At 33.2% G+C, this 12,971-nt stretch overlaps 1 protein-coding gene across 3 annotated transcripts in view; it reads left to right on the top strand.

Moving 5' to 3' along the window:
- Positions 1-12,971, top strand: part of LOC106468013 (protein TFG-like) — a 107,009-nt gene that overhangs the window by 15,149 nt on the left and 78,889 nt on the right. For 2 of the 3 annotated variants that reach the window (XM_022396293.1, XM_022396292.1), the window contains exons 2-3: positions 1,274-1,634; positions 11,242-11,421. In XM_022396293.1, coding sequence (XP_022252001.1) covers positions 11,243-11,421 — 179 coding nt within the window. In that variant the 5' untranslated portion in view covers positions 1,274-1,634; position 11,242. The remainder of the gene's footprint in view (positions 1-1,273; positions 1,635-11,241; positions 11,422-12,971) is intronic. The other variant, XM_022396294.1, reaches the window with a different exon arrangement.

Below are 12,971 nucleotides of genomic sequence, written 5' to 3'. Positions count from 1 at the left end.
TTTCTATACCTGTGGTGGGCAGAGCACAGATTGTCTATTGTGTAGCTTTGTGCTTAATTACAAACAAACAAGCCAATCATATCGCGCCCCCAGTGGCATGTCTGCGGACTTACAACGCTAAAAACCCTGTTTCTATACCTGTGGTGGGCAGAGCACAGATTGTCTATTGTGTAGCTTTGTGCTTAATTACAAACAAACAAACCAATCATATCGCATTTTATTTTCAATGTAATGTTTTATAAAAGTATAAGAAAAACACAGTCAACTCCCTCTACTCACAAGTTCAAGTGAAAATGTATGTGTGTATGTCAAGGTATACAACCTAATTATGTACAGTTTCATTATGTGTAACATAAGATATAGTTGAAACCGTGGTCGTTGGCATGGATGTATAAAACTATATATATATATATACAATCATACTAAATGTGAGGCAATGATTTGCTGAAACTTTAATTATTTAGATCTAATTTTTTATATATATATATACAAAGTAATACATGTACAATATTCCTACATGTGAGATTAAGGTTAGCTGCCAAAACGCCATTGTTGAAATTAAAAAAAAAAATACAACATGCTTAATATATGAAGTACATTAAAAATTTTTGATTTGCAACCATTGTTTTGTTGTTTTAGCGCAAAGTTACACAATTGGCTATCTGTGCTCTGCCTATCGCGAGGAATCAAACCCCTGATTTTAGCATTGTAAGATCGTAAACTTACCGCTGTTCCACTGGGGAACAGTATAATCATTCATCTTGCACTTCTTACAACGCAATAACTGATTTACAAAGAAACATAGTTTTAATTATGCATACATAAAGTGATTAAATAATTTACGATTTTGTAAACGTACAATCAATTGAATTATAATATTTCTTCTGGACATTTTATAAGCTCTTTTTTGTTATACTGTTGAATTGTGCTGATGCCTCTCCAATAAAACCTGCAGCACATAACATATAAAGTAATTTATATAAATGCTTGATGTGATTCCACACAATAATAAAACCAGATTCCTTCCCCGCACGAACTACTATATTGTTTCAGTTGGGATGACAACAGGGTGCGCTACGTATAATTTATTTTTCCCCTCAGTACACGATTAATGAAAGAATCTTTTCTAAAAACTAATTCAATTTCGGGCTGGGATCTTTTATCTTGGTATATTCTTCTAATAGCTCGTTCGTCCTCCCAGATGGGCAGATACTTTTTCTTCCTGGATCCACGTATTGACAAGTTTTTTTTTGTTTTTGTTTTTTCGTATTAGATCTTTCATCTTAGCCGATAACTATCAATCAGAAACCACAAGGGTGTTTGACTGGCTGCAGCAACTGGTGATCATCCCACTATTTACCACCTTCTTTTCCTTATGAAAAAGCATGAACTGAGCACGCGCCACTAAAGAATGTCTTGCGTGCGAGTATCCGCCACCACCCGATTTCTTGATGAACAGTCGTGTGATAAAATTGTGCAATGCAGTTTGAAGGAGGCAGCACGTGCATGAAATCAACCGACGCTGAAATAGACTTGAAGCTTCTGTCGGGAGACCGTGTTTTCAAATAAGAAGCCCGAGAAAGTGCTTATTCGTATATAGCAAAAAGCTTTCCAGAGGAGGTGAAACGTTTCAGGTTCGGAAATATTTCTATAATCCGTAAACATTTGTTAGTTAAAATGAAAATTAATCTTACTTTATTGTTAACAACAATGTTAATACGTAATCTGCGGTACAATATTGTAGTTCGATTTGCATTCGAACACACAACACTTGTCTCATTTTATCGTTAATAATAATGTTAGTGCAGGATATATGATCAAAGTTAAGAAATAAACTTTAAGATTCAGAGTTAATCCATTAATATGAGCTAAAGCTCACTGCCATTTTTTTTAGATGTATATATTCATATATATATATTTATGTATGTGTGTGTGAGAGAGAGGGAGAGATGTAGAGTTTTTTCTCAGTCTTAGTCTAACTGCGACTAAACATCATGTTCGTAGAGAATTTAAGCTTTGAAAGTATAACTTAGCAACCAAAAGCTTCAAGATTCAATAGTGTCGGAGCGACTTCCTAGTTAACGGCATTTTTATAAATGATTTAATCGTTTAAGATGTTATTTTGAACTAGATTTCAAACACAAGCAGTATTAATTTTATGTTTTCTCTGAAAATAATATTTGTAGAACAGTTGTCTAAAACATATTTTTAAATATAAAATACTATAAGTGTTTTCACTATGTTGACAACATAAGGTCCACTATAATATTTTTTACCTAATCAGTTTCAGAATATTCTGTTTAATAATATAACCTGTTCGTGTCCGATCTCGGTTTACGGTGCTTTAATTAATGTCAAGATGTAAGATATACGAGTTAGTATTTCCAAAACTGTTCAAGGAAATGTTTGCTAGTCAAAGCATTTTTGCTAAGTTCGACTTAAAGGCTAATTTCCTGTCGAGGCGATTCTTTGCTATAGCACCTTAATTGTTCGATATTCGCGAAAACCAAGGAAAGCTGTGAATTACGCGTTGTTGGGTGTGTCTGCTGGAAATTGCGTTTCATAATTAATATCATGTCACAATATTAGTCCGTAAATTATTTTAACACGAATAATTAGAATAGTTTAAGCCCAACACATCGGTGGCTCGGTCTTTCTAATTCCTTACGACTTTGTCCATCAAGATAGTTTCTTCAAGTGAAAAATTTGCATACGTAATAAGAAATGTAATAGAAATATTATTGTTATTATTAATATTAAAATATTATTATTATTATTAAAACGCAAACTTAGGTTTCATAAAGGAGCAGAAATCAGGTTTATTCCATCCTTATGTTCAAAATTGTTATATCGATCAATGAACAAAGGAACCGACCATTGCTTCGAAATAAAGCGTAAACAGATGCTTTACAAACTTGTTTTCAAGCTCCGTACTTCAAACAAGGACTATTAAATGAAGCCAAATATAAGTCTAATTGAATGACGATTCCTTCGTGCCTAATCGTTATGTAGAGTAGCTCAATTCTCTAGGTCTGTTCGCCTTCCTACGCTTCGTTGTATATCGTTTTTCCACACTGAATATCCCACGTATTTACATTCTGTAACGTATATTAAGAGAAAGTGTTACAGAAAAACAAATGTAAAAAATGTCTTAATGTAAAAAATAATAATAATAAAAGTTATAAAATACATCGATTCGATTTATAAAGACTTCAAAACAGAAGTAACTTAGCTCACAAGTTCTAACATAACGATTAAAGACAGTAAAGAAACTGTTCTTTTATTCTCATATAAAATCTTGAAAGAGTAGTGAAGTATAGTTTATCATTTGAAATATAAGTCAGGATAAAGAAACTCACACATCCATAAGTAATGGCTTAACTGAGGCTTAGCCATTGAAAATACATTTTGGTTCGCTAATCAACAGGCTGATACTTCCTAATACCTAATGATATTAATAAGCTAGGTCAACACTAAATCTAATGGGCGTTCCAATAATATTGTAAGTGCGGTAGTACTTATAGTAGGAATGGGCCAGATGTGCACTATGTGAAATGCAAAATAAAATCTCAAACACACTACAAACAGAATGTATAAGCACTTTACACACACTGTCGAGAAGTAAGCAAACCAACTGCAGAGTAACAAACCACCAAAGCACTTGAAAAAGTCGGTAGAGTAAAAACAAAAACTTCACACAACCACAAACTTGTCAATCTGACTATCTGAGTGACTAACTAACGTTGTTGGAAAGGCATAGCTCTCTTCTGCCTTCACCTAATGCAAATCTAAATGCACATGAATGAATCACGTTACCTTGGATAAAAGTATTTTACTTATAGCCTTGGTAATAACAAGTAATAACAATAAACGTTTTGCAACACTATTATCGAACTAACAATGCACTAGTAGCCATATTCTATGATTACGAGCACGCTCTATGAGTTGCCAAGTAGCAACCCACCCTCATATCACGTGCGGGTACACGATTGATTATGCGCACGCGCTATGTGATCAGCCTGCAGCTGTATCAGCTAGATAACAAAAACGTGGGCTATGTAGATTCTCTAGATCTAGGTTCTAACTATGATCTAACCTTTGATAGCGAAGTTTACAGTTCTATACATCTGACTCAAGGGTTCTGTGTTGGACAAAGCAATTCTATCATAGCAGTCAGTACCTAAGACGTGAGTCTTCTACGTGAGGGCGAACACTACCACTGCCGAAGTCTGACACGGCTTTGCTCGAGTTCTTTGGATTTAAAATAAGAATTCTAAGTTGTATAATTTACCTTTGCATTATTTTCAAACTAAGTGTGGCCTATTGACATCTAAGGTTGTACTTGAAACAGTGCGATTTTTAAAATATACCTTTTAAGGAAACAAAACGAGAAAAAAGAAAACGAGATAACCCTGAAAAGTCTTTGTCCCAGTGAAGATAGCATTGCCGCGAGAATAGAAATCAGGTTAGAAACACTAATGCTCATTATTCGAAACAAGCTTTAGCCATTAATCCAGCCAAAGAAAAGGCTGTCACCCTGGCTAGATGGAAGAAAACTGTAGTAATAATATCAGCAAAAGCCAGGAAATATCAAGAGGTGGATCTAAGAAAAGCTAAGCGAAGAATAGGCCTAGAGCCCAGTCTCTCTTGAGGCTAAATACCGAAAGTGTAAAAATAATTTTAAATAAAAAAAATTATGAAGTAGGAATGGGAGCATCAAAACATAAGGAAACAAGATAAAAATGGGAAGGATAACATAATAACACTTGATGATTTTGACACAGTACAACCTCAAAGATTGCCATCATTCTGCTCATTCCTACTTTGTGTTTGACTTTAAATTTTAATCCAATTATAGACTTGAATTGAGTTTTGTCAATAACTGATCCTTTCTAAATGCTCAAAAAATGAAAAAATAAAATAAAAAATAAGATGTTTTGATGCCATTAACAGTCAGATAGCTATAATGTATCCCATAAGCAAAGTATGACTATTGGAACTTCCTGTCTGACTGATGTTATGCATTTCGTTAGGGTCACGTACTTTGATTACAGATATGTATCTGTACTTGGTTCCTGAAACAAAGTTTACAACAGAGAAATTTAGCAATATACACCTTTCATTTAGTTTGAACAGTTACCAAGTTACAAAAAGCACATGAAATCGGAATGGACGGAACGATGGCGACACCTACTTTGAGGTTGCATCGTGTCAAAAATTGCCATGTGTTGTAATATTATCCTGCCTATTCCTACCTTGTTTCCTTACTTTTTGGTGCTTTCATTCCTACTTAATTTCTTATTTAAAGATTCTTTATATTTGTAGAAAACTAGCTAAATACTTAGCTTTATGAAAATTCATCTGTTAATTCGATCCACAAATTCAAAGCTGTATTTTAAAGTTAATTTATTTACATAAAGTTTCAAGAAATTCTATAAAAAGCACAACCAGACATTGATGAAAAGTCCCTCTGTTAGTTATACAATCAATGTTATTTAACACCCTTTCCGTAAAATATATGAAGTATTGTAACAACCTACTGGGCTTATATTATTAAAAGCATAATCAGTAATTATTGAGTTTCTTTTATTATAACAAGTTTTATGTAATTTTATTCCCGTTGTTAGATCAAAATCTTACTTAAAAACTTTATAATAGTCGTGTAATATGGCCTTAACTTTAGTGCTATAGTTTCTTCCTTGAAAATTGCTCTATCATTAATATAATTGAGTTCATTTAAAGGACTTCACGCTTTCTTATTGCCTTAGGTATTTCTTAATCTTATTATTATAAGAAAATATAGCATGACAATTAACAAGAATTATCACTTTTTAAAAGTTTTTTTTACAAAACTTTTTATAAACCTATTTAAAATGAGGATCTGCTTAGTTGTTGGTAATTTGAAATGTAAATCACTATAAAAACAATTATTTGATTTGATTGGACACATAAGACAGCAAATTATTAGTTACTGAATCTGAATTTTCAATAAACAATAAAAATGCAGTAAGACGTCTCTTTACATTTCTAATGTTTCAGCCTGTTTTTTAAACAAATTTACTAGAGGCTTGTGTTGTTGTTTGAGCAGAGGGAGGTTTGAATAGCAGGAATGGCGTGGTTAATTACTATAACCTTCTTGAAAGTTTGGGGAATCATTTGAGTCATATAAAAAGTATGTTAGGCTAGAGTAGGTTGATTATTGAATCAGGAAGTTAATCAGTAAATATAGTCAGTGAAGCCAGTGAATTATTTAAACATTAGAGAGTGAGTTTCTTAAACAATATATAAATCTAAAAGTTACTGTTTGACAGTTATTTCAGTTTTGTACATTTTGAATTTGTGTTTGTTGTGAAGTACTAGAGGTATGTTAAAGTGTCTTATTTGAGAGAAACAATTAGCATGTAAATGAAATTGTTGTTTTAGCAATTAACGTGAACTTAGTCTTGTCGGTGAACATTAGGTTAAGAATATAGTCGAAAAAATTAAATGCTTACAATAGTATTAAGCGGACTGGACTTTGCATTATTCTTTCTACTGAATAATCGAAAAAGGTACCCAATAAAGGAAACCATTACAACACTGTTATTAAGAGTGAGGTTATTTTGGTAAAAATTAAATAGAATCCAGACAGAACTTCAGAAACATGGCGTGTTCGAAGCGGTATCGAAAATGTGCTAGAAAAGCTGAAATAGAGAAAAGACTAGAAGAGAAAAAGGAAAAAGTACAGGAAATTAAACGAAGAACTTGAAAAAATAGACAGCAAATTAAAAGAAAAATTAGTAGAAAGAGATGGGAAGTCGAGAAGAGAATTACATGGACAAAACTGAAGAAAAACAAAACTATTTCAATGAAGATAAAACAAAGAAGCCACCAAAAATGTCCAGAAGGATTATAACAACAAAATCTAAGAACTATAAAAGGACATCAACAAAGTAAAAAGGGAAGTACAAAATAACATAAATGAAGTAAAAAAGAAAGTAAGAAAAGGACACCATTGAAATACAGAAAGATTATACCACAAACATAAAATAAGTCATAAGATATGTATGAACGGTCCTCAACTCTAGGATAAAATATATATATGCTGAATTGGTAAATACAAGGATAAAACTACCCACACTTCTCTCTGCATCTGCTCAAGAATTCCAACCTCAAATATTATTACCTATGCAATATTGAATAGGAAAATACACTTCCTCTACACCTGCTATCACTACTGTTGCGCCACCCATGAAAACAGGTTCTTCTTGGACTACTTCAGCTACACCACTATTTCATCAGATTATGCAATTTAACAAACCAATGTAACCGCATCAACCAATAGAGAAACCAACAGATTATGATAGAAAGGTCCCATGGGAGGAATATCAAGCACAGCTTGAAATAAAATTCAAAGCGAATGGATGGAGTTGTGAAAGGCAAAATATTCGTTTTTCTGTACATAAAAAACCAGTTTTAACAACATTAAGCAACCTTCCAAGTCACAGTCTTAATAGCTATTAGGTTGTTTGGTCACATTATCAAACAGTTTTGGAGTGTCACATCAGAAAGTAGTTCCTAAAACAAAGTTTAGGAACAGGCTAAGGAGAACATCCCCGATCTGAGCTGAATTTATGGGAGATGTGTAAGAGCTGTCCATTTATCTTATATGCTATAACGGATGAGAATACGCGAATTAGAATAAATCAAAGTAAGTATACAGGAAGCTGCTCAGTTGACAATTGAGTTTTATTCAACTACATTTACAGATAAACAATGAGAGGCACCAACCATAAATTATGAGATTATCAGATCAAGTAAGCTAGATACATCAATTCTCTCTGATAGAGATATAGAAGAACTCAAGAAATTACTTAAGCGACAGTTAACTTAGAATGGGAAAGTAAACCACAGGGTAGAAAGTGTTTCCGTTGAAAATTAAATGGGCATCCTGCCAGAGATTGTAGACAAAAAACCTTTAATTAGACAACTGTCCACTTAGAATGGAGGAAGTTAGCCACAGGCCAGAAGATGTTTCAATTGCAACTTAAATGGATGTATTGTCAGGAACTGAACACAAAAGCCTTCATAAAAAAGAAACTGTTTCCAAACGTATGACAGAAAAAAAACTGTTTAAGTGTGGAAAAGATGAACATTATATCCAAGATTGTGAGGAATCAACCATAAACAATAAACCAAGGAGGACAATATCCTGAAGATGAGAATAGCCCATATGCTACAGATTAGATAAAGAGTATATTACTTAGAGAAACCATATATGAGTCAATGGGTTCATTGATGGGAAGCTTTGCAACATGATGATTGCCACTGGTTCTATAACTACCATTGCTTGATCTGGTAGTAAAATTTGGTCAGGTGCCTACAGAGATGAAAGGATAAGGTGGATGGAAAAGAACAACAACTGATGAGGAATATTTAAAACCGCCTTCACTGTAGGACGCTTCTGTACACAACATTATGTGTGTGTGCGTAATTGACATTGAGGAAGAGTGTATATTTGGAAAATACTTCATGTGGAAGCACAGAGGTTATGTTGAACTTACTTCAACTAATTTTTTGCTTTGAACAATAAACCCCTGGGTACTAAACGATAATGATGCCACAAGAAGTTGAACTTCCAGTGACACCAAGAATGGAAACACAAGAGAATTAATACAACTAACATAATCCAGAAAGACAGGTAGTCCAAACCAAAGGTTGTAAACCATAATTATCTTTAGATGTATGTTGGCAGGAAAATGGCTCACTGGTTAGCTTCAGAAAAGACTTTGTCAAAAGTAATAAACCTGTTGGGGAACCCGAGATTCCTGTTGGGATCACTTCCAAAAGTATGGAGCACAAGTGGATTCCTTTGACTATCTACGTGAAAAGTAGTTAACCAGTGGCAAAATGGTACTGATGATAGAGAAAAGAGAGCATTCCATCTTCATACCATATGACACAGAAAAGAAAATCACTGAAAATATTTGGTGACTGGACCAATTAGGGATAATAAATGTGTAAAGAAGGGAGATTTTGTTTTGTTAATCACAATTTTGATTGTACTATGTTTCACACATTGAATTAACAGAATGATTATAATAACTATGATTCTTCGTGTTAATTGTTAAGAGTTACCTTATTGTTAACTATGGAAGTATAATTCTAACGTACCATTGTTTCTTTGTTTAGTAGGATCGTTCAACGTATTTCACAATTTAGGGAGAGGACAGTGTTGTGGGATATTGTTCTATCTAGACGTTTGTCAAGCTGTGTGTGTATCGTATTTTGACAAAAAGAACGTTGGTCCTAGCATTATGGGCGTGGCTTAATGCCCAGAACCTTCTTGAAAGTTTAGGAACTACTTGAAACATATCAAAAGCGAGTTAGGCTAGAATAGGTCAGTTAGTCAGTGAAGTCAATGTATTTTTCAGGGAGTGAATCTGTTATCTAGTGAAAAAGTAAGGAAGTTACTTTAAGACACATATATTTCAGCTTTGTAATTTTTGAGTTTATGTTGACGACGAAATACTAGAGGTACAAAAAGTGCTCTTACGTTAAAAGAGAGAATTGGCAGGTAAATAAAATTGTTGTATTAAAGACAACTGTAAACTTAGACCTATCCATGAACATGAACTAAACTAACATGAAAAACTTGTAATCTAAGAAATAAAATGCTTTTGTTATCATTAAGTGGATTGAACTTTGTATTCTTTTTACCGAGTAATCCGAAAGAATTCACTAAAATAGAAACCGTTACAACTGTATGATATAACGACAAAAAACGGAATGAATAACTCTACCAGTTATAATATCAAGACTCAAAATAGGAATGACTTAGCTTATTGAATAACAAACAGGAGTGATACAGAGACTGAACTGTATGAATAACTCTACAAGTTATAATATCAAGACTCAAAATAGGAATGACTTAGCTTATTGAATAACAAACAGGAGTGATACAGAGACTGAACTGTATGAATAACTCTACAAGTTATAATATCAAGACTCAAAATAGGAATGACTTAGCTTATTGTATAACAAACAGGAGTGATACAGAGACTGAAATATATGAATAACTCTACAAGTTATAATATCAACACTCAAAATAGGAATGACTTAGCTTATTGAATAAAAAATAACAAACAGGAGTGATACAGAGACTGAAATATATGAATAACTCTACAAGTTATAATATCAACACTCAAAATAGGAATGACTTAGCTTATTGAATAAAAAATAACAAACAGGAGTGATACAGAGACTGAACTGTACGAGAAAGTTGAAATTTAATTAATTATAACATAAGAAAAAGAAGCAATTAGTAACTAAGTTGATCATTAAAAAACGAGTTACTAACTGTATTAGAGAAAACGTAAATAGAAGTGAAACATCTTACAATTTTGTATGTAGAAAAAAAAAACTGGCACTTAAACATCTTTGTTCTAAAAATCCTAAATAGAAGTAAAACAGTATATATGATTAATAAATAGACCACTCACCTTTAATACAGAGATGTTTTTACTTTTCATCCAGAGCTAATAATTAAACTTGACATTTATTCACCTTGATTCACTATAGATTCCTTATAGTGTAGCTAATTTATCATTACAGCAAATTCTATCAGAGTGGATCCATTTCTGTCGGAATGTAGCTCATCTGTGAGTACAACAGGTTCCATGGGAGTGTGTTCACTTTTTTGAAGTGTAGTTACATTATCACTACAACATATTCTACTAAAGCGGATCCATTTCTGTCGGAATGTAACTCATCTGTGAGTACAACAGGTTCCATGGGAGTGTGTTCACTTTTTGAAGTGTAGTTACATTATCACTACAACATATTCTACTAAAGCGGATCCATTTCTGTCGGAATGTAACTCATCTATGAGTACAGCATGTCCTAAAGAGTGGATATATATTTATGTATGTCTCACGACAATAGATTTAAACATATTGGAAAGTGGATACCATACTTAAACTTCTGTATGGATGTAGTGTGACACTTTTTGAAGTTTACAAGTACACCACACGTCGTACGATGTGAACTATATATAGATTTAAACATATTGGAAAGTGGATACCATACTTAAACTTCTCTATGGATGTAGTGTGACACTTTTTGAAGTTTACAAGTACACCACACGTTGTACGATGTGAACTATATGTATTGAGATGAAGCTATGCTGAGGACTGTTTTAAATATTTTACTTAGTTCAATTATTGCATGCTGTTTTTATATAATACGTGTTTCTTTCTACAGGATGAACGTGGTCCGGTTTGGCCCTAGTAATCCTAGTAATGTTACCTCTACCAACCATATAGGCTCTTGTCATCCAGCTCAGACAACAGAGGCAACAGCTCTCTTCATCATCGCTATGCTAGGCGTTGGAGCAAACGTCTTTTTAATGATGCTCATTGTATTAAAACGCCCTCTAAGAAGGTAATGGGTTTTGGTTAGAAAAGGAGACACGTTTGTATAAGATAATGATTAAGTTAAAAAAAAATGTATGAGCAAGCAAGAAACGCCACCATGTTCGAAGAATAAATGAATGTTTGTATATTAGTTTCACCATTTTGCGACAAAAAAATTATTGCTCAGTTCAACTAAAATCTTCATTCTTCTGTAATAATACGAATCTATTATATTGAACGTTCAATACTTTTTAAAACAATATTCATGGAAATATATTTAACACATTTTTCATATACACAAATTGGTATATTTGACGATTACAGAAAGAAAAAAGAAACTTTCATATGTTGAACGAGAAATTAGAAGTGATAGAAGAGTCATGAAAAACACATTTCCTACATCGCGAGAGAAATATAACCAAGTTGTTAGCCCAATTCTGAAAACAACAAATTATAATATTTTTATTTAAGTTTTGAGAGTTTAAAGAAAACATCCACAACAGATTCATGGATAATTAGAAATTTGGTATGTGAATCTTTAACATCACAATTAAATATTTCTTTACGATTAAGAACAGGACAACAGTTTTCTAAGTATATATTCCTTTTGAGAAGCTGGCAAGGCTTAGTGGTTAGGGCTACCAACTCGCACTCTAAGTATATATTCCTTTTGAGAAGCTGGCAAGGCTTAGTGGTTAGGGCTACCAACTCTCACTCTGCGGGTAGGAGTTTGAGTCCAGTCACAAAACATGCTCGTCCTTTCAACATACGAAATTTATTTCCATAACTTAAAAAAATCTCTCTATATAAGTTAGGAATGGTTTATAATAAGGCGTTAGAATACGATGGTCAATTTGTTGTTAAAAGAACAGCCCTAGAATTAGCTGTGGGTGGTGTTCACTAGATGTCTTCCCCCCTAGTCAATCACTTCTAAGTTAGGGACGGATAGCCCAGATAGCCCCCGAGTAGCTTTGCGCGAAATTGAACAAAACAAACAAATATTTAAGATGTCGTCCTTACCTTTTTACTGCTGTTTAACAAAAGCAGTCAGTTTGATATTACAACTGAACCGCTACATTCGTTTTAAATATTCGATACTGTCTTTCAGTGGCTCAATGGTAAGTTTGAGAGTTATAACGCTAAAATCTACTTTCGATTGTGCTAGGCTGACACAGTGCAGATAGCAGACTATGCAGCTTTGCGTAAAAACAAACAATAAAAAATAGACTAAAATATTAAGTGTAATGTGACTGAAATTTCCAATAAAACTAAAGACCGTTTTCTTTATAAAATATTTTGAACTTAAAGAATTGGCCCTGTTTTCAGGTAGTATTATCCACCTTCTAGAAGAACCTAACTAAATCTCGTCTCACTTTCATTCAAAGTAAGGCGTAGAATTGGCCTTTTCATTTTTATTTATGCACCCAACAAACCTTCATACCAAACTTGGTGAAGATCCATCAACAGGGGGAGAACTAGGGGTAAAAAAAAAAACAGTACATATTATTGGTTTGCTATAGTTGGTGTGCTATAAACTTCGGAGACTATAACTTTGATTGTTATAACGCTTATTAATCG

The sequence above is a fragment of the Limulus polyphemus genome, unplaced genomic scaffold (assembly GCF_000517525.1).
Source record: "Limulus polyphemus unplaced genomic scaffold, Limulus_polyphemus-2.1.2 Scaffold2832, whole genome shotgun sequence".
NCBI lineage: Eukaryota > Metazoa > Arthropoda > Merostomata > Xiphosura > Limulidae > Limulus > Limulus polyphemus.
Note: the sequence above shows the minus strand (reverse complement) of the source record. Positions and strands in the feature narration are given on the sequence as shown.